Source organism: Vulpes vulpes, chromosome 13 (genome assembly GCF_048418805.1).
Source record: "Vulpes vulpes isolate BD-2025 chromosome 13, VulVul3, whole genome shotgun sequence".
Lineage (NCBI taxonomy): Eukaryota > Metazoa > Chordata > Mammalia > Carnivora > Canidae > Vulpes > Vulpes vulpes.
Genome location: NC_132792.1, coordinates 147433433 through 147456985, shown reverse-complemented (window position 1 = coordinate 147456985; position 23553 = coordinate 147433433). Strand labels below are relative to the sequence as shown.

Genomic DNA, 23553 nt, shown 5'->3' with positions numbered 1-23553 from the left:
GTTAGGACTTTGGGTTTCAAATATCTTCCCTGCAGGCTGCCTATAGAAGTAAGCAAAAAAAAAAAAAAAAAAAAGAAAGTAAGAAGCCAGCAATGCAAGTGGAGAAGCTAAATCAATAAACTTGAAATCCAGAAAACTGCAGTAATAATCTTTCAAATGAACAAGACTGAGAATTATAAGTGCTTAATTGTAAGTATATTTTCTAGATGCTATAGGAAGAGATCTGTATATGAAAAAGTGCATTCTAGAAGTCAACAATGTGAGGGCTCAAAATAAAGTATACTTATAACAGAAAATTATTATGTAATAAAGTTTCACAGGTAAGTTGGTCCTAAACATAAGGGGCAATTAACTTAGGGGTGAGATTCTGGAAGTATCTATTAGATTCCCATATAGAGAATGGAAGAATGCAAACTCTTGAAGCACAAAAGCTTGCAGGAGATAAAAATATCTTTGGGAGCCCTTTAACTGTGTTTGGTGCTCTAGAATGATTCAAGCATTTCTGCATTAGCTATTTATATTCTAATTGCAAATCATTTGTTCTCATTTATTAGTGTAGGCCCTGAATAAATGAATATGGAGAATCTGTTTAAGATAGAGATTGCCTCAGGGGAGTGACACCTCCACATCTGGAATTACAGACTAGTGGCGTGTGGGGGTAAATCACGACTGCATATTTTTTTAAATCAGGAAATATTGCATAACATTTTAATATATGGCCATACTAGGTGTTCAGTCTTTTGAGGCTGAAAGTGTTGGCTGGAAGTGTATATTGACTAGAAGGGTCCTCACCTTGATGCAAGCATACCCTTGATACTGGTGCTCTCTCATTTTCTCACTCCCATTCATGTCCATGACAATCATTCTTGTCTTCTGTGGGCAGATGCATTTGAAACTGCTCTCCTACTCAAACAACTATCTTCAAGAAAATTACTCTGGAGAGATGTCACCCAAGTATTCATCTTTAACTTGTTATTAGTGTTTGCTAACTTTGGTTTCATCATGCTTGGTGACTTTATTTGGCTTTTTTGTGCTCTTCATTGCTGTCTCTGGCCATATCTCCAATTCTGCCTTTGGCACAGGTGTCATGTGTTGCCTTTTCTTTCTTGGGACACTCTCCAGTTAGTCCAATTGGGATTTGATTTCCCTCTTCTTCCTTGGTACTGAAAGCATACTCTACAACTCTTATGGTTGAGGCTCCCTGATATACATGCAAGGGATTGAGTATGGCTGACTTTTTACTTTCAGGGTGCGTGCAGTTGATAGATTGCATGAATGGCCCCAATTTTCTATGCTTCCCTGTATCCACACTCTGTGGCAGTAGATGTCCAGGCTTGCCTTCTATGTTGCTTTGGCCAATGTGACCCTAGCAAGTTGACCCAAACAAGCTCTAAAATGTACTTGCACATTTCTACTTCCTCTTGATCTCTAATTGCCTTGAAAACATACTCAAGCTGGCCAGAGAACAGACCAAGGCTAGTCTCTTAGAGGGACATGAAAGATACATACAAATGAGAACACGAGAAGAGCTCAGTAGTCCCAGCTGAGGCTATCCCATATCAGCCTACGGTCAGCTGACCTTCAAACACATTAAAGATCCCAGCCAAGATCACAGAATCATTTACCTGACTTGCAGCTGATGCATACATGAGCTCAGATGAGACCAGAATTGTCATACTGGCCTGTACGAAAATTAACAATAATAATTCGGTAGCTTAAACTACCGAATTTTGGAGTAGGGGTGTTACATAGCAATGCCTAATGGATATAGTGTCACAGTGAGATTTTGGTTGAATTTATGATATAGTCTTCTCATGAAAAATGAGCCTATGGGAAGAGCTTGAGTAGTTACACACTTAACAGTATGCTAAGAAAAAATATTCTTATTATATTATGAAATGGCTCGGAAACAAAACAAAACAAAACAAAAAAGCAACCAGAAAATAGTTGAAGGGTTGCTTTGGGGTAGGTTGTTTGATTTGGAAGAATGTAAACATGTCTCATCTCAAAAATCGATCATGTTCTGGAGACATTCAAACCCAATGTTTGTGTTGTAAGTGGCATTCCAAACCCATTCCCACATAGGTAGGGGACCTTGGGCTGACATACAGAAGAAATTTCCCAACAAACCATTGCATTCACTGTAACTTTGAGGTCTCTGTGCAGAAATGTGAGTAGAAATAAGTGCATTGGGGACCTCAGAAGGTTTGGCACTGCATTTTAGATGCTTATCTGAGCCACACGAGTTAGGAATCTGGGATGGAAAGCTCCTAAGAATAACCATTCTCACGAAATTTCCAATCCCTCTTGTTTTTGGCAGAATTTTAAATTCCGTGGAAATGGCTCATGTCGCAAGACTTCTGTGTGGTGCTGGCCAGCACCAGGAAAAAGAGCGGCCCAGGAAAGGAAAACCAAACCAATGTGGCTGCATGTTTTCACGCCTTTGAAAAGGTTCGGGTTTGGCTCAAATCAAGGAAGAGCACTTGGGGTTTTTATTTTCTGCCAGTTCCGTCAAATACCATTCACCTGACTCATGGGGCTTTGAACATCAGGAGGAAACAAGGGAGTGAATAAATTTTCAATATTCCTCATGTTCAGACATCCTCTGAATGAGACTTCTTCTTACTGGGAGGAGACACAGAACACAGGAACTCCTGGAGCAAGATGTACTCATACCATCCCGAATTTGCTGAGGGGTGGAGTGGCAATGCAGTCCATTTATCAGTCAATTCATGATGTGCAAGGAATGTAGGTGATACCACGGTGCACCAGACTTAGTTTCTCCCCTTAGCTCACGTGGTCAAGCACCGGGGACAAACCTGGACCAAGTTATCTTGCCCATTCTGAAATTTCACTGGAATTTTAAGATCCACCAATGCACATCATTTGTGTTTTTGAGAATAATTTTGCCATTTTACCATTGCAGATGCTGATTCCACTTGTCTGGAATGCCCTACCACCTGTTGTCTGCCTAGCAAATTCCAATCATCTCCCACATGCAGCTCAGACATCAACCTTTATCTTGCCAAACTTAATTAACATCTCCCTCATCTTTGCTATCTCTCTCCTTTGTACAAATTCATATTAATGCATTTAACATGCAAAATTGTGTTCTTAGCACAGTGCCTGGGGGCATGGTAGATGTTTGATAAATGGAGCTGGATTGTACAATACACCTCTATACAAGCTCTCCTTTCCAAAATACAAGAGCCTCCATCAACATTAGCCTTTTCCTTATCTCCTAACGCCATGCTAATCAACCACTCATTATTCCCAACTTAATTTTTAGGCCTGCAGCTTCCACACACCTTCTCCATTCTCCAAGTCACTCTGTCAATCTCTCACATGCAAACATAAAAGGTCAGCAAACACTCATGCATTAGTACTTTTCCATCAACTGGTCTAATTCTAAGGAGCTCATTTAAAGGGATCCTAACTTCTGGACTCTAGCAACATTTAAAACACTGAATTATTGGGCATCTAATAATATGGTAAAATCTGGATTTGAAATACAGAAACACTTTCTCATGAAGTTAAAACAGGATAAGGATAATCTGATGTTCAAGTTGCCAGTGGCTGGCTGGGTACTTGATCTGATGATGGCATCAGTACATGGTACTGATGAAGCAAAGGTCAAGTTTCACATCTCTGTCTGGTTCAATTAGCATTATTATTTTTCGCATTTCCCTTCCCTTCCTCGCGATCTCAGCCAAGTCTCCTGCAATTTAGAGCAGTTGTGCAAAGGGGTTCCTGAAAAGAGGATAAGAGGGGCAAAAACTCACTCTTATTTCTGGAAAGCCAACTGACAGCTTATGCTTATTGCACGCATGCACATGTGTGCTTGTGCACGGGAGGGTCGTTGTTGGCCTGTGCACAAGGATAAGTGTCTGTGTCTCTACTCTCTCCCTCTCAAACGATTTGAAAAGCATTCATTGTTTTAGTCAGAGGGAAGGATTATGTTACTTGAATACTGGTATTTAATGTACATTATCACATTTGTTATCATATCAAAACCAGATGGTTAAAATTTGGGCTAGAAATTCCATAATACGGATTGTATTACCTCAGGGTCACCCTACCACCTAATGTTCACTGCTCAGCTGTATTTTGTTATGGCTTTAATAGAGCAATAATGTGTTTCCACAAGTCTTAGTCTGGTATTAGATGACATGTGGGCTAATTTTGGTGGGTTGAGCAGACTGGTAGGGGGTTATACAAACCAGAGCAATTTGCTTTCCCAACAATAAGAAAATACATGAAGAATTGTTGCTAAGTCAAGGCATCACTCTCTCTCTTTCTCTCTCTCTTCCTCCTTACATCCTCTCTTCTTTCTATCACCTTTTCATTATTTACCGCTTTCATTCTTTATCTTTGGTTCCTTTATTTAAAAAAAAAAATGTCATTTTTACTGTCTCCAAATGTCCCTCAGACTTCTTCCAGAAACGGAATCTACCTCCAATTACTAACTTTCTTATCTCAGAAAAAGCTATTTGAAACCTTCCTCTTATTTGCCTTTCTTCCATGGCTTCTGTACTGACAAAATTAAAACAAGCAAGCTCAGAAAACTGATAGCATTCTCGATTTAAAAAAATTATAATCAATGCTATTTAGATAAGGTTAAAAAGAAAGAAAGAAAGAAAAGCTTATGTGGAAGCAAGCCAACGATTCATCTGTTCGCATTAATAGGTTCCAGCAATGGTCCTACAGGCACGGAAAGCCTGTTTGCCACTGCACTTAGCAAGCACATGAGCTTAAAAATAAACTTTGACAATGTAGATCTCTTTGTCCTTTCAGGAATGGAAAACATTATGTACTTCAAAGCATACTAAGCCTGATTTTAAAATTTAGTTGGGATATTGTTACCGTGGCAATTGGGAGGGTCTTCAGGAGGCACACAGTACATGGATGCTTCATGTGCAATAGTACTCAAGCCACAAACTAGTGAGAATGAATGACGCTGGCAATTTTAATATGCTCCTTCATGAGGAAGAAACGTCTGTCTTTAAAGCTCCCTGGAACAACTGGGATATAGTTCCTCATTTCAATCAGGGAATTTCTGAACCAAACTGCTAAAACAGAGTATCTGAGTAGCACATTTCACTTGCGTACAGCAGCGTTTGTTCATTTTTGAGTGTTTTTGGACAGGAAATTGATCTACAGGGTAACATTCACACAAGAAAGGAAACAGTATGGGACGATGGCTTGTTAGTACAAGTGACTCTGTTTTGGAAATTACGGACAAGAAACCTTGGTGGAAGAACGGCACTAAAGATCAAAAGCATGATGACTCCTGATGAAAACATCCCCAAATTATGAACCCACAAGCAAAAAGGAACTTCTACTGTAAGTATCTTAGCAATAATCAAGTATCTCATTTGTTTTCAAAATTTCTGGAGTATGTAGAGTAGATTTTCCAAGCAAGTATTTGATGTAGGGAGTCTTCATAGACAAGTCTATAATTAAACTCATTGGGTGGTTCCAACAGAGGGTTAGTTACTGGAATTTTTTCCATGACCTTGCAACACTGAAATAAATTGCACGTTCATGTGGGCATGTTTTATATAATAGACATGTTATAGCAGGCTTTTATTGTGTGATGTATTAATTCTGGCAATGCAAAGTTGATGAACAGAAGTATCTACACATTCCATTACGTTTGGACTCTGGTCATTTAAACTGTCTTTGCTTTGGTTTCATGTTACGGTTAATCTTGTAATCAGTTTTTCCATATATAGATTGATACATATTATTTGCAATTTACTTAGAATTTTAGTTGTTTCCTCAGTGAATCTTATTTATCAACTAGGGAAGAGATGGCTCAGAATCTTGGCAATGGGGAAGAAAAGTTATGACAGTTTACACTAAAACTTGGGAACTCAGACACTTCTTTATCTTTTACATTTCCTTATTTATTTGATTAGTTGCTTTGTTTGAAAAATTGTTTAGATGTCTCTATGTAAGATTTCTCACTTCATAGGAATAGGGTTGTGATCTTGAAAATGTGGATCAAGTTCATCAACAGCATAACCCTATGTATATATTAAATATAGCTGAGCCATCTTTAGCTGAGCCTGGCAAAGTACATACTTAATAGATAGTTTTTTAATGTGGAATATATATGCTGGTGTTGGGTAATAGGACAAATGGCTTGATTGTACAGTAATCATTTCATATCAGGATTCTATTTTATTAACTTATCCATGAATGTGATTGAATTCTGTTTAATAGGAACTGCACAATAATGTGGTTACATTGCATTACTGTTTTCAATAAGGAATTTCTTTAAAAATCAGATTTCTAACCAATTTCTATTCCTGGCTATTTTTCTTTTTAAATACATGGATTTGTTCTACTCATTGTTTATTTGAAGGGATATAAAGTTTTTGGAGCACTTACTTCAGTATGTAAAATATCAGCTGATTTCCAATTAGGGTGTAATTTCCAGGTGTTAATTTGTAGCATTGGAAATTGCAATTAGCTATTTTGGAGGCCCCTCTGCTGAAGACTGTTGGGTAAGCCAAGACATTGGCCAAACCCTTGAATGGGGAAGATCAGTTTTTAGGTGTAAAGAGCATGAAAATAAGCTGAAAGGCAAGTGGATGAAGAGACTCCTGGAGTCAAACCAAGTTCCTGAGTGACAGAAGAGAAGCAGAAAACACAGAGAAAGGCACTGAGTGGAAAAGAGCTAGAGAGGTAAGGAAGATTTATTAGAGCTGCCATTTCTATCTCCTAGGATGCCAGATAACACTGTTCTAGGTCTCTAATTTTGTTCTAGATCACTTGCCATAGATACTTGTTAAACTGAACACGTGTCCCTCTGCTATAACAAGTAGCAGGAATGCTATACAGGTGATTTTATCACATCTTAGCAGAAGTGGTGGTTGGATCGTTTGGGTAGGAGCTGACAGGAACTGTAACTAAGCAACAATTATCATCAAGGTAAAATACTTTGGGGTAATCATATATAACATTTGGATGAGCTTAAATTATCCCATTAATAGTTCAGTTCTGTCTCCTACTTAGAGGTATATTTTACATATAATTTATACAGGCAGATCTGTCAGGATATAATTCTAATTAGAATAAGATATTTTACAGGAATCATTTGGAAGTTCTCTTAAGAATTAGAAGATTTGTTGATATCATCTGCATAAACACTTTTTTCAGGGTAAAATCATCTGGATTTATTATGTAGAATTCTGGGACCTCAATCAAGAAATGATGTGACATTAGAGAAGTCCTAAAGCATTGGATTATTTAAAGAAAGCCAAGTCAGTAATGTATGGTAGAATGATTAGGATTTTGAGGATTATCTTCAAAGGGAAAATGTCAGCTTAGAACCCCTCCACCCTCCAGAAGGATCAGGATGTAGTTACTGATGACAAACGATAACTTGAATTTTTATGACGTGTTATAATTTTTTTCTAGTTAGTTGTTGGACATCAGAAAGATCTGTAGCCAGAACTGTTCAAAGTTTGCGGTACCAAGAGGAACGAGCTCCCTGCCCCTGGTGATATGATATAGACAAGGGGATTCAAAATAGAGGGCAGAGCAAGTTATTTGGAGTAAGACAAATGTTTCTTAGAATTCCAGACCCTGTATTTATAAACTATGTGACCTTGAGAAAATACTTAAACTCTAAGTTTCTGATTCTTCATATATAATTTGAAGTTAACAAAGTTAAATTCTTCCTCCTTAAAATTACTACTCTAAAGATTAAATGAGACAATTTGTGCCATGGCTTGGCCTATAGTAAGAATACAATAGGATGGCTAAACTGCATGAGCTTTAGGGGCCTTTCTGATTTGGTGGTTCTAGTCATTCTAGTTGTTTAAAACCATCTAAATACCTTGGTTGTGCTAGATGCTACTCAAAGATATGACCCAATAGAAATATCTATTCTTCACTTAGGGGGCTACTAATATAAGAAAATTGTTAAGCAAAGCCACTACAAGTGCATTGAAAGAATGAGTAAGGCAATCAGAATGTACGAATTGAAAATAATGAAGTTTTTTTTAGATGATTTAGATGTTTTAGGCGGTAAAATCAATTTGGTTGACTGTCTAGAGTCCTCAATGACTAAGACAGTGGATACACTGGATTGGCTATCACTAATTTTCTCTTCCATCCTGTGTCTAATCATTCTTAGGGAACCCACTGTAATCAGCAAAATTATACTCAGCAGAAATGACTTTTATACTCAGTTTAAGGACTGGCAATGTTCATCTTCAAAATATTTTCTATGACATCTTTCTACAGTGCCTACAAAAATCAAAGTTTTATATGGACAGTGGATTTTGATGATTTTGCTTATTGTGTTCATTTGTCACAAGTGCAAAGCACTTGGCAGAACCATCATTCTTATACTACTGCTTAAAAGGGCTTAAGCATGGGGGATCCCTGGGTGACTCAGTGGTTTAGTGCCTGCCTTCAGCCCAGGGCTTGATCCCATGGTCCTAGGATCGAGTCCCACATCAGGCTCCCTGCATGGAGCCTGCTTATCCCTCAACCTGTGTCTCTGCCTCTCTCTCTCTCTCTTTCTCTGTGTTTGTGTCTCTCATGAATAAATAAAATCTTTTTTTTTTTTTTAAAAAGGGCTTAAGCAATGTTTCCACATCATAGATAGGAAATAATCTAGCTGTCAGATTCACTATGTGGAAAGTTGATATGTATTTGGGAGAGCATCAGTAATGGCTATTAAAGAAAATACTATCCTGCGTCTATGTCCTGTCATTTTCTTTTCAAAACATTTCCACATATATTATTTCATTTGTTCTCACCTTTAAAGTAGAGAGGGATGCTACACTTACTTCATTTGATGTATAATATGAATAATAAAGCAGAATGAAGTGGAATAGTCTAAGGAGAAGGTTCAATACGGAGAAATGAGACTTTGCATCTAGTATAATTTGTCTAATGGTTTTATGGCAATCTCTGATTTTTATCCAGAAATATATGATTCATCTGCTTCTTTGATGCTTTAATGGGAGCCTTAAGCTTAGGCAGTAATTATCACTTACCTTGCATTGCGCCTTCCGCAGAGACCCAATCAACCAGGTACGCACACTGAGCAGACCTAGTGCAACTAGGTTCAACCTCAGTCAGGTGTGCAGAAAAACCGGAGCGTGTGCAGTTCTGTCCTCTCCACTACCAGTATATCCCAGGCACTTCAAGAAAGCAGAAGTATTCATATTTACTCATGTAAATTTTTTATTTTACAAAGGAGGCAAGGCCACAGTTGTGATCTTGGCAACCTTCCTTGGCTGAAATGATACGGATTGGGACAGTTGGATTTTATACATTTTATATTACTTGATTTATATTACAGATATTATAAGTTAAATATTTTTTATTTAATAAACATATCTATTAAATATGTTATTTAAATAAAAAATGTATATACCTGTTAATGAGGTGACAATGTCAGGTAAAACTCTGCTCCATAGCTCCTCAAAGGCTGGTAAGCTACATCTTATAGGCATAGATTCCGAGACTTAGGGCATAGTTATATCAGTTGACTTGAGTCTAGTAATCAGAAGTCTTCTTTGGTATGACTGAAGATTTTAGCCAGCATGAGCCAAAATTTATAGGTGCAAGAGAAAAACCGAAAACTATATAGCAGCAGAGTCCAGCTATCTCACACAGTTAACCACTAGGTGATTTTGAAATGCAACATGTTGCTTTTTTTCATATTAGTAGCTCTGTCTGTGCGAGATTCTTTTAGCCCAGTTCCTCCTTTTCTTTTCATTGGAAAGGTTAACATTGCCACGTTGTGCTGTGCAATAGTTTTGGTTGGCGGTTATTTCATGAAAATGTAGACTTAAAGAAGAAATAGTGGAATAGAGGGCTTTGATGCATTCGAACTGAATAGAATGAAGCTTCGAGAAGCCCTTGTTCTGCATGAGCATTGCTCAGCCAGTATTATCCTGACTGCTCCTTCCCCCTGCGAGAGAAATGGCCTCTGAGCTCGAGTAAGTCCAGCAGAGCTAACAGAAGTGTGATTACAGGTCATTACATAGTATGATGCCAAAGTGTTTTGTTTCTCTCATGCTGTTTTCCTCCTTTTGAAACCTGAGGTGAGAGGCCAAGATGAGTAGAACGATCGTGTGCAAAAGCCACCAATTTCTTTTCACACCTTGGTAACTTAGAGTTCTGAGTAGTGCAGTCCTGAAAAAGTTCTTGCTTCTTTTCCTTCATGTTCTTAAGCTTTGTTTTATTTTGAGAAAGGTGTAGGATTCTTACTCCTTCAGGGTGAGATCATCTGCTCACTGAAAACAGATTTTTGTTTTGTATATACTCTTTAAGTCATTTAAAAACCCACATAAAGTAAAAAGTCACTATTTTTTGTGTGCGTAGTTCTGTGAGTTTTGACAAATGTATAGTCTTTTAACCACCACCACCATAATCAAGATAAAGAACAGTTCTTTCACCCCTGAAACATTCTCTCCTGCCACGTCTAGGTCCTGGGACTATGTATCTGTTTTTTGTTTTCATAGTTCGGCCTCTTCTAGAATGTCATATAAGTAAAACCAAACAGCTTGCAACCTTTTGAGTCTGGTTTCTTTCACTTAGCAGAATGCATTTATGATTCATCCCTGTTGTCATGCCTAGCAGGACTTTGCTTTTCCTATATTGCTGAGCAATATTTTATTGTACCAGAGTTTGCTGATTGATTCAATCAGTGAAGAACACTCAGGCCATTTCCAGTTTTGGGTGATTCTGAACAATGTTTCTCTACGTACAATTTGCTTTAAACATAAGTTTTTGTGTGAATATGTTTTCATTTCTCGAGGGTGAGTGAATACCTAAGTGTGGGATTGCAGATCATATGGTAAATGTGAATCTTCAGAGTGACTTTACCATTTTGCACTCCTACCAGCAACGTATGAGATTACTCTGTCTCCCTGTCGGCACTTGGTGCTGTCCATTTATTTGTTCATCTGCTTTCATCTTTTGACCATTCTAATAAGTGGGCGATGGCATCTCATTATGGCTTGAGGCGTTGAACATCTTTTCATGTGCTTGTTTGTGATCTGAGTATCCTGTATGGTGAGACGTGTTCAAATCTTTTGTCCAGTTTTAACTGGACATTTGTTTTCTTATTGTTGGTTTTGAGAGTTTTTAAAATTATGGGTATGAATCCTTTGGTAGATTCATGATTTGAAGATATTTTCCATACTCTGCTTTTCATTGTCTTAACCATGTATTCTAGAGCAAAAGGTTTGAGTTACGACGAAGTACAACTGATCCATTTTTTTTCCTCTTATGTATCAAGTTTTTAGTGTTGTATCTAATGATGCATTTTCTAACCCAACTCATGAACATTTTCTTTTGTGTTTGCTTTTTTCAGAAGACTGTAATTTTATGTTATACATTAAGGCCCATGACTCACTTTAATATTTTTTACAAAGTAAGAGATATGTGTGGAAGCATGTATATTTTGCATGTGAATGTCCAATTATTTCAGCACCATTCATGGAAAAGACTATCTTTTATCCATAGAATTGCATTTGTACTTGTATTAACAGTCAGTTCCCTACATTTTTGTAAGTTAATTTCTGGACTCTCTATTTGTTCCCATTAGTTTAGGTAAGTATACTTTCACTAATACCATACTGTCTTGATTAGTATAATTTCATAGTAGGTCATGAAATCATGTGGTGTGAGTTTCTTTAAAAATGTTCTTCCTTGAAGTTATTTTTCTACATCCTTTGCTTTTCTATACAAAATTTAAAATCAGGGGGATTATATCTATAAAAATCCTGCTGGGATTTTGATTGGGATAAGTGTTAAATCTAAATTTGGGGATAGTTGACATCTTACTAATATTGAGCCATCTAATCCATTTGTTTAGTTCCACTTCATATTTATCCTCAGTTTTATAGTTTTCCTCATATAGACTCTGCATATTTTTTGTTAGATTTATATTTGCATATTTCATTTTTTGGAGTCCTTATCAATGATACTTTTAAAAATTTCTGTTTCTACTTTTCATTGCTAGGATATAGATATATGTTATCTCATGGACAAAGAGATTGTATATGCATATACAGATATGTGTATAGAAAGCCTACAAAACCAACATGAATATGCCTAACAACCAAGTAGAAAATGGCCAAACACATACACAGGAAAGAAAGTATAAAGTAAATATAAATGATTTCCAAACATAAAATGAAGTTCAATTTCACATGCAGGAAGAGAAGGGGAAAACATTTGGGAGATCATATGGGAAATATTTGATATCTGTATTATCAAAGGTGTGGGAAAAAAGATGTTTTTATAAATTACTGGTGGCAGTTAAAACTGATGCAAACTCTACAGAAAACACTTTTGAATGCATATGAATATTATTGATGTACATAATCCCAGACCTAAAAATTCTGCTTCTAGTTCATTCTATAGATACGTAGATGGATGATGTCAGACATCCAAGGGGATTTACTGCAACATCTCTTAATATCAAAACATTGGAAATAATGTAAATGTCCATTATTATGGATGTGGTGAAGGAAATTGTTGTGTGGGCACACTGTTGTATAGTTGCGAAAAAAAGAATAAAGCAATAGAGTATGTACTTATATAGAATGTCTCAACAAGACTGTAATGGAAATTCCTCATTAGAATATAATCTTCGTAACTAAACTGAATGCTCCACAGGTGCAGATTTTTTTGCCCTTTAATTCGCTGTTGTGCCTAGAACTATCTTGGTACATAATAGAGCATAATAAATACTTATTAAATGAACTAAATGGATATACTAAGAAAAAGAAAGCAAAATTCAGACTATCTTGAGTTTGAGATGTCAGAAGTCCAGGAGGTGGAAGATGTCAACTAGGTCATTGGAAATTTGACTCTTGAGTTGGAGATAAAAATTCAAAATTGTCAGCTAAAACCATAGATGAGGCTGAGAAAGATGTGGAGAGGTAAATGTGTTGAGAAGGGGCTGGGCATTTCTTTTTTTTTTTTTTAAACAAACACATTTTCTTTTTTTTTAATTTTTATTTATTTATGATAGTCACACACACACAGAGAGAGAGAGAGAGGCAGAGACATAGGCAGAGGGAGAAGCAGGCTCCATGCACCGGGAGCCCGACGTGAGACTCGATCCTGGGTCTCCAGGATCGCGCCCTGGGCCAAAGGCAGGCGCTAAACCGCTGTGCCACCCAGGGATCCCCGGTGCTGGGCATTTCTAAGTGGGTGGCATCAATTTGTAATTGGCAGATGGAGAAAGTAGAGCCAGAAAGGAAGCTGAGAATGAGCCACACTATAGGTGGTAATCTAGGAAAAAATGGTGTATGGAGCCAAAAGAGGGACTTTTAAGAGAATGGTCAACTATATCAAATGCCATAGGTGATGTAAATATAAAGACACCCCCTCACCCCCCAAAAAAGTTAAAATATGTTCTTTGGATTTGGTAATTAGGAGAGTAACTTCAGTGGTGTGCTGGCAGCCAGAAGGCTGAATGAGGGACTGAGAAAGTGAGTAGTGGTAAGGATATTGAGGTGGTGAAGTAAAAGCAAAGTGAAACACTGAAAGTTATACTAGTGTTTCAGATGTTCAACCATCATAGAAAGGAAAGAGAAAGGGAGATGAATTATCTGATAGAAAAAATTATGTTTTAATTGCCAGAAAATTTAGCTCAATTTTTATGTTCATAGTAGGGAGCCAGAAAGAGAGATCAATTTAATAAAATGATGGATGGGCTGAGGTTCTAGAGGCACAAGGACAATACGGTCTAGCTTTCTGAAATAAATAGTTTGATAAAAGTATTGGCCAATAGTGAGTACTAGAAATGAAGCTGTTTACCCAAGGTAGAATAAGACTTTTGTGTATATGGGGTGTGGTGCTCCAAGCCTGGGAATAATGTATACTTAGGACTCATGGGACACAGTTATAATAGAAATTTGATTTTCATATTCCATAGTCTTTTTAGAAATATTCAAGGATGCTAATCCTCCTTGTTCTTGAGGGAACAAACAGAACAACCTACTCCTTCTTAGGTAATAAATGTGCCTAGGATCCCAGGAAGAGGAGGAAATGGGTTTGTTATTGCTATGGAACTCTAAACTTTTGAGTAGATGGAACAAGAAGAAAAGCCCTTCCAGACAGGAAAAAGTGCAAGAAAAAAACAAAATATTAAAAGTATTTATTTCATAGCATAATGTACTTTTCCTTTATAGCACACATGATAATTACATAAGTTTACTTATGGGATCATTTTTGTTTGTTTAATGTTTCTGGTAGGTACCAGATATATAAAGGGTTTTTTAAAAGAGATCTGTGGGAACGCCTTGGTGGCTCAGTTGTTTAATCATCCCACTCTTGATTTCAGCTCAAGTCATCATCTCAGGGTCATGGAATTGAGCCCCACATTGGTCTCCCTGCTCAGTGTGGAGTCTGCTTGTCCCTCTCCCTCTGCCCCTTTCCCCTCCCACATTGTGCTCTCTCTCTCTCTCTCTCTCTCTCTCTCTCTCTCTCTCTCTCCCTCCCTCCCCCTCTCCCTCTCCCTCTCTCTCACACAATTAAATAAATAAAATCTTTTTTAAAAGTCTGCACAAGAAGAAGCAGAGAAGAGCAATAAGTCATCTGATGGTTTTGCAAACAAAAGAAATTCAAAATAGTTGACAATAATTCCTGAAAAGCATGGCAGGCCTATTTGAGAATGTCAGATGAAACTGGAGGGGTTTTGCCCAAACTAGTAGCAGACAAATATAAGCAACTCATGAAAAGATCTAAAGGGTATAGGGCAGAGGTTTAGATCCAGTGGTGAATTCTTAAAATCAGTAAACTGGGGCTCCCTTACAGAACTGATTGTCTTGTAAGTTCACACTTGGAAACATTTCTTTTAAAAAATAAAGCACTTTATCTATTTGTTCAATGAATACCTGTGGAAAGCCTCAAATGTATTGTTAACTTGTAGAATCACAATTACATAAGGATTGAAGAGTAGAGAATACAATATGTAATGAGTTCATGCTCTGATAATGTATGTATAATGTAATTATTAAAAATATGTGGAAAAAAAAATAAAAATATGTGGGAGCACCTGCATGGCGAAGTCAGTTGAGCCTCTACTTTTGGTTTTGGCTCAGGTCATGGTTTCAGGGTTGTGAGATTGAGCCCCATATCAGCACAGAGTCTGCTTGAGATTCTCTCTCCCTTTCTCTCTGCCCCCTCCTGCTTGTGCTCTTTTTCTGTCACACTCCTTCTCTTTAAGATAAAGAAATCTTTCAAAAGATAAATGGATATTGGGGATAGTATATGTTAAACAAATTGTTCAATGTATTCAGTAATCATATTATTGGTAATATTTATATTGCTATTTTTGAGATTATTCTGCATGCAATATGAGGAAAACAAATGAAAAATTATAATATATTCTGATTCTATCATTCCCTGTGACCTTGAGAATCAGGATTCTCTTGATATGGAAAAAATTGAGATACAGATGAAATATACTTTAAGTAAAACATTTTAGTGCTGAATTTGAACTGGAAGTATCATTATTAACTCAGAAAGTATTTAAAATACATACATATATACAACACATATAGTATATAAAGTGTATTTATATGATTAAGAACATATGTACTAGGAGAGGTATGTAATACATTATGTATGATGTAAGATATAGGTAGATGTATATTTCCCAACCACCTCCACTGGAAAAACCCAGAAAAACATTACCAAGCACCCAGTAGCAATGAAAATCTTTAGCACCAATATTGTGGTCTTCCTATACCATTTTCCTAGTAAAAGAAGTCAAGACATTTTTGAGAAATGTGACTCCAAGTGTGAGCCAAGAAATGTAGAAGATGAGCATGGAACATTTTGTCCTATTATAGAGTGAAGAAGCTCTCAGGACTAATAGGGCTATGTCATTGGCTCATGACATACACTCAATCTTAAAAGGCTACTTATTAGCTAAACATGGATGATTTGAGCAGGGTAATAATTGAAACCCATCAAATGTTTAAATCCTTGAGGTCATCATGATAAGAAAATAACTAATGAGTTTCAGGGAGGGCCTCTTTAAAAGTGATAGGTAAGCTGAAACTGAGGGCTAAGTAGGAAAGAGCTGATGAAGACAACAGGAAATGTATATGTACGCAGCTGGAGGATGGGAAGAACTCAGTCTCACGTGGCTGGAAGACAGGGAGTAAAAGGGAGAGAGTTTCAACATGAGGTTGGAGAAATAGGGCTGATCACTCAGGGACATGTAGTCGTGTTAAGGGTTGAGCTTTCCTTAGAAATGTGATAGAAAGTTCTTGAAAAGTTTTATGCAGAGAAGCGACATGATTGAAGTTGCTGCTATGGGGCCCAGGGATTGGAAGAGTCCAGAGCAAAATCAGAGAGAGGCAGGGAGAGTTAGGGGTCGCTGCAAGCAAGAGATGAAGCTGGCTAGCTCTGGGAAGCATCTGGAATTCAATTCTCCTTCAACATGAGAAAAGGAATCTAAGAAAGATCTGTTGCTCTCTGGAGTAACTTTATAATCTCCTATGTCCTCAGGATCTGATAAAACCAGCCCTTTTATCCTCATTCCACTACATCAGTAACAGGATGTAGCCTACTTTTCTCCTACAGAATCTAGACTCCATGTAAGTTTTTAATTTATAATAGAAAATTAGGAGGCCCTTATTTTTAGTGAAGTGATATCACTTTGCTTTTAAAATCTTCCGAACCCATAAAACTGCTTTCAGTTTGTTTTTACCTTTTTTTGCAACAAAGTATAGACCTTCCAAAAGATGGGTTGCAAGTAGAGATTGTGTTCCTTACTGAGTTCATATAAAAACAAAAAATAAAAAACAAACAAACAAAAAGCTTTGTACAAAGGAGCTATCTCTCCCCTTGAGAAATACCCATGAGCAGGGCGGAGCCTCAGTTGAGACGCCCAGTATGACAATATCAGTTGTTAATAGTGCTCATTTGTTGCCGCATCTGTTCTGATTGGTCAGTGCTGAAAAATTCATGTTTGTTAAATATTAAAAACTCAGTCTGCTCATGGGTAGTAAAATAACATTTCCAATTGTCATTTGGAACACTTCAATTCATCTTCTAGATGGTTGGGATCAGAGGTCGAAGATAGGCAACATTCAGACATTCCACATACAATCCTCTTGAGGAACTGGGCAGAAGGATTGTTAAAGAGATTTATTTTAGAGACGTTATTTTAGATTTATTTTAGGTCATCTCTTCTCACTTCTCTATTTCTTGGTATGTTTGGGTATTCTGTGTGGAGAATACTCCAGCTAGTTTGCCTCTCTTACGCTTTTCTTCTTTGACACTACATTATTGTTTTGTTTTAAAAAGGAGACCACTAGGTCCTAACACATTTTATTAAGAAAAAAAAATCTGGGAGAATTTTGCTTAATATGAGGCATCGAAGATCTATTGGTCAAAGTTCACAGTATTAACTTTTTCTCCCCTGTTGAATGAGTGTGCATTTTCTACCATTTCCACCTTTGATAGTTCGTTTGGTGCCTTTCAGAAGTGTGATGTTTGGCATATTTTCATCGGTGGCATTCTTTAAGGATGTTTTGTGCTATGAACTCTGTTAATAATGTTTGGGACCAAATTTATTGAATAAGTGTATCAAACTTGAAATATTGTTAGTAATCAAAGGTAAAGTGTGACTTACAGACTTTCAGGCTGCTTTTCTTGAATGGCTTCAAATTGAGAGATAGCACTTATTTTCTTGTCAGGGCTCATATACTGTCTTAGAAGCCAACTTCAGAAGAGGGCTCCCAAAATTATTTTCAGCATCAATACCTTTAGATCACAATGGTCTTCTAGCGTGATTATTTCAGGATGGTACTCATTTGGATGTGTGAATTCTAAAAATTTTCTTTATACTTTATTCTTTGATCTTACCACATACACTCAGACAAATAATTGGGATTAAAGACTCTCCAATTAGGGGTTCCTGGCTAGCTCAGTTGGTAGAGCATGTGATTCTTGATGTAGGGGTTGTGAGTTTGAGCCCCATGTTGGGTGTAGGGCTTACCTAAAAAAAGAAAAAAAAAAGGAACCTCCATTTAAAATATCATACATAGGCTATTACTGCTTAATTTCCTTTATAATTCTCATGGTCTGCCTGACTCTAACTTTCCAGCATAAACAAACTTATTTCAATGGTGATGAGAAGACTGAATCATTTTAACAGTTTTAAATGATCCAAGTTGTTTTAAATCACTGGATATATATTTTCATTGATAGATGATAGTTGGATTTGGGATATTAAGAACATATTTTTTAACTTTACAGTAATTGCCAACCGTCTCTGGACAGTGAAAAAATTATGCTTGAGAGAGTCATATGAAGCGTGTATGATTCTCAGCCTATTCTCAATCTGAATGCTTAAGAAATATAATTTAATTTTTCTATAAAATGAATTTGACTTTTGTTCCAGTTCTCCATTTTCCTTGATAGGAATCTAATCTGGGGTGAATTTGGGGTTTCTTTCATGTTTTAGTCAATTTTGCCTTTTTTTGTCAATTCAGGAACTTCCCAAATCCCACATTCTCCTCTAGGTTTTGGTGCTCTCAGTGGGTCCAAGTCTTTGACATGGATGTTTTGACATCTGCGTTGGTAGCATTTGCTATGCTGAATGTGGTTACTGAGTCCTCACAACTTGTGTCCGCCTTGTCCTGAACGTCAGGCCTCATCAGGTCTGTCTGGTAGACCTGTCTGGCATCTCCTGTCTCTTCTCAGGAGATGCAAGGAATGTGGGGCTTTTTCTCTTCTATGACTCTGGGTCCACAGTGGACTCCCATGCTATCTCAGTCCCCTTTTGGCTGGACGTCTTATGTAGCCACTGCTACTCAAATGCTACCATGGCCAGCAGAGCATAGTGCATTTTAAAAACACATACAACCAGACTCAGATCTGCTGAAGAGGGTTCCAGGTTCCTCTTGGATCCCCAAACCTGTCTGGGGCTGTGCTTCGTCTCTGCCACCTGACTTGGCGTAAAATCAAGGGAATATACAGGGCCCCCTTCCCCAGGATTCAGGAGTATTTAATCCCTCATCTTCTCTCCTATTTTTCTCTTTATCCAGCCCAGATAATCTTTATGTTCTCTGAAATAGAAAAAAAAAACAAAAAACAAAAAAACTTGCGTTTCATACCTCACAAGTTTTCCAACTTTAATGTTTACATAAGGACTTTGGCTTTGGCAACTCAAATGTCAGTGATTTATTTCTTTGTTCTTCTTTCCTTCCCAGAGGCTGTAAGTCTAGAAGTGGCTTCATCAATGGGGGTAAAGTCACATGAGTATAAAAGAATTACTAAGAATGAAGAAAAAAGAGCCCAGTTACATAATATCAAGTATGAACAGTATGGTTGTGTACACATGGCTTTCCACAGCCTACAGATTTTTAAACTGAAGGAAGTGACCCTAAAATGTGAGTAGTCCATTTTAATGGAGCTCTGGCTACTGTGAAACAGCTGTGTAAATCTTTTTCACATTACCAGTCTTGCATTCCAGGAGCTTTCTCTAAGGCTTAGTTTGTTTTCTGTTGTTGCATTTTTTTTTTTCCTGGTACAGTTAGGTTAGGAAAGAAATTTATTCTTAGAAATGCATGGACTCTTTGGGCTCCAGCCAGCCCTCTATTACAAAGACATCTTCTGTGCACCCCTCTTTGACAAAGAGAATTCCTGCTATATTACCCAGCTGTGCGTAACTGAACCTGTCAGTTCAGTGACCCTTAATGAATCACCTTTTAATATCTGCCCCCTAGCCATAAGTATGTCACTTCAATATTATTTTATAGTTTGAATTGAGTTACATTGAAGCACTAAAAACGATTTTCTTTTAACATTGAAGCATTTTGAGAATGGAAAGGCATGACAGTATTTTACTTTAAATAACTCTACAGCAACTGTACCCAATAGTTGAGTGCCCTCATTAGAGAGCCTGGACATGTTATAAACAGGTTTGATGTTTAAGTGTATATATATTATAGCTAAAGTCCATCAGCCAGCAAATGTCTTTTAATGAGCACCAAATTCCTAGATTTGTCTTGACATCTATTTTCACTACCAATGGGAGTGGCGCAAAACAAATTTCTAAAGACAATTTTTGGTCTGCAATTTTTATCCTGTTGATAAAATTTAGAGAGGTCACTCAAAGCTAGGTTGAGCTGTTGGGACAGTCATGCTTGATCCTGGGTAGTTAACCTGATGTCTTACCTCATGCTCTGTTTTGCTTTGTTTTGTCTCCCATCCACTCCACCCTACTGCCTTTGATGCTCTTGCCAGTAAGACACAGAAAAGAAGTGTCAAATCTGCATTCCCGGCTCCAGGAATAGTCCTCCCGTGCCAGGAAAATCCAGATGGGGGTAGAAGTAAAGTTGTTGCCAGGAAGGGGCCTGGAGAAAGGAGAGGTGGCTCCTTTGTGGATGGAGACATTTATTTTGCTTTTGCCAAAGTAGCAGTGAGGCAAGGTACCTGAGGAAGGTCAAGGGGCCTGATGGGGTGAGCGCTTTTCTCAGGCACAGCCTCATCTGGACACCCCATGCATTCTGTGGATCAGAGGCGACAAGTGGCATGGAATAACACAGTTCCTGGATGGGGCCAGTATTTGGGCAAGGGTCCCCTGGCTGGAGCCCAGGCTGGGGCTTGTCAGGCGTCCACATGTCATCCATGTCAGCTTCTCACAGCACTTGTTCTAGTGCTAAGAGGCCTAGGGTTGCAGGTGCCCAGTCCACTTGCACAGAGAATAATATGCTCCCAGTCCTGGCATTCAAGGCTTTATACACCTACGCAGACTTCCAGGTTTATTAGCATGTTTCCATACCGAAATTCTTGTGCTAGCTCAGGCTCCTGAGGCAATCAATATATGTTCTAAAGATGACTTGTGGTTTTCTGCCCGAAGCTTTTTCTCATATTATTCCTCTGACCTCTCAAAATCTTACCTATGCGCTAGATACCACCTCCTTCATAAAGCTTTTCGTGTCTGAAAACACCCACTGAACAAATGTTACTTAAATATCAAAGAGCCCTACATGAGAAAAAAAAAAACCCTCAGTGATTCATTAATTTTTTTCACCAAGAGACTGACTGTTTATCATGTATGTTCCAGTGATAATCTAAAAGCAGAGTGAATCGCCCCATCATCGTCCTTGTATCCATCCCCACCCCCATCAGAACTAATAAACTAACAGCTTACACACAGATTAGACTCCTACAACTTTCTTCTTGCTCCAACAAACAGATATCCATAGGAGTTTATTCTTTACCAAAGTGAAATCATATTATCCACATTACATTGCAACTGTCTATCTAGCTTAATGATGTGTCCCAGACATACAAGCCAATGCATCTAGTGGTTGAGAGCCTAAGACTTTATGGTGACATTACCTGGGTTCAAGTCCAAGCCCAGAGGCTAAATAATCATGTCACTTTGGGAACGTTATTTAATGTCTTAGTTTCCTCATTTGTTAAATGAGGATAATAATAATTTGAAGCTGGGGTGGTTCTGAGGGTTAAGTAAATTAGTACATATGAAGTGCTCAGAAAAGCATACACAGTACCTTGCCCGCATAGGTCAGAAAATATGCATATCCACACAAACATAATTTAATGTAAATCAGTTTATCATAATGATTGCATTTCAGTGTGATATTTGCTTTTTTGTTTCTTCTTTTGGTCCCTACTTCTCTTTCTCCTTCCTCTCATATTTGACTCTCCTACTCCAACCACTTGAATTAATATAAACATTAGCAAGCATAAACCTACTCTTAACAAGTGTAGTCTTATATGTAGTCTTCTGTAATGCTTCTAGTGACTGTCAAACCTGCTGTCACATATGTACATGTAATAATATGTGTATATGTGTATAAGATACACATGTGTACATGTTTACACATGTGTGTATGTTTTTGTTGTGGTTTACTCTACAAAAGTGAAATCATATTATATACAGGTTTTCTTGGCCCCTTTTCTCATGGAGTAATTGCTTTTGGAAATCCCTGTGGGTTAGAAGATACGAACAATAATATTGTGTTCTATGGATTACCATAATTCACCTCTTTGTGTATACATTTTTGCCACTCCAAAGAGTGCTGTAAAAATCAACTGGGCTCACATATCTTTACTTTTTTGGGGGGGTTATATTTCTATGGGATATATACCCCAGAGAGAGATTGCTGGGTCAGAAGGCTTATGCATTTTTTATTTTAATAAATGTTCCCAGATTACTTTCTAATGGAGCTGTACCCATTTACCTCTCCACCAGCAGTGCAGAAAATACTTTTTCCACATATCCCCACTGACAACGTTACCACTATTTAAAATTTTTGTCAGTCCAGTAAGTTTAAAGTCATAGTTTATTGTTAGCTCACTTTCCATTTCCCTATTAGACAATTTTTTTTAATTACATGTATTTGCTGGCCATTTGGGTTTGCTCATCTGTGAACTGCCTATTTATATCTGTTCTCATTTTTCTTAGACTGTTGCCTGTTTATTGTCAATTATTAAAACTCTCTTCATATAATCATAGCTTTTAAACCTTTATCTGGCATCTGCATTGCAAATATGTTTTCTAAATTTGTTTATTGTCTTTATTTATGGTATCTTCTGCACACAATACTACTTTACTAGCTTCCAACTGTTCACCAGAAGTCCTAATAAAATATTAAAATTATTTTTATATCTCACACTTTATCCATTTTTTTGCATATGACATGAGATAGGATTATAAATATATAAGCACACAAATATACATATATACATTTTATATAAAGTATGCTTCACACATATATATTTTAAAAGGTATATATGTATATTTTACGTGTGTGTGTGTGTGTGTGTGTGTGTATATATATGTATATATATATACTTTAAAATGTACATGAATTCATACTGGTATTGATGATTATAATCTAGCATCATGGAGTTCATTCTAAACCTCCCCAACCTCCCGCTTATTTGTGACTTCTCTCTCTGACACATAGAAACCTGGTTCCTGTTATCACAATTTATTTACTTATTTTTCCAACTTCTAGCATACACTTAGTTTCAGAATTGCTAAACTATACCCTTGTGAGAAATAAATTTGCTAGTTTGACTTAATATTTTCAGACAACTCATCTTGTCTTTGTACCTACAGTGTCTAGTAAAGACACTGTTTTCCAAAGTTAGGTCAACAACTTTTTTCCATACCCCCTTTAGTGATGTTAAACACGTATGACATACATTAGTGTATAGGTTTTTGTATGATTTCAGTTCACTTGGAGAAATACTTAGGAGTAGAATTGCTGGTTTCTGTGATAAGTGTATGTTTGTTTAACTTTACAAGAAAATGCCAAACTACTTTTTAAAATGGCTTGCACATTTTACATTCTCAGAAGCAGTGAATGAGAGTTCCTATTGCTCTGCATCCTTAGCATTTGGTATTGTCTGGCTTTTGATTGGCTGACAAAAGTTCTTTATATATTCTAGACACTAGTTCTTTTTAGATACATGCAAAAACAAATATGTTTTTCTTACTCCACTGCTCATCTATTCATTTTTGTAACAATATCTTTTGATAAGTAAATTTTAATTTTCATG

At 37.2% G+C, this 23553-nt stretch overlaps 1 protein-coding gene across 3 annotated transcripts in view; it reads left to right on the top strand.

Moving 5' to 3' along the window:
* The first annotated feature begins 4914 nt into the window (after window positions 1-4914).
* The window catches only part of KCNK2 (potassium two pore domain channel subfamily K member 2), a 198003-nt gene continuing 179364 nt past the window's right edge, over window positions 4915-23553 (top strand). Inside the window, exons 1-2 of one of the 3 annotated variants that reach the window (XM_072733272.1) lie at window positions 4915-5343; window positions 19224-19403. In XM_072733272.1, the coding sequence (XP_072589373.1) occupies window positions 19253-19403 (151 nt within the window). In that variant the 5' untranslated portion in view covers window positions 4915-5343; window positions 19224-19252. The remainder of the gene's footprint in view (window positions 5344-19223; window positions 19404-23553) is intronic. The other 2 variants (XM_072733271.1, XM_026001119.2) reach the window with 2 other exon arrangements.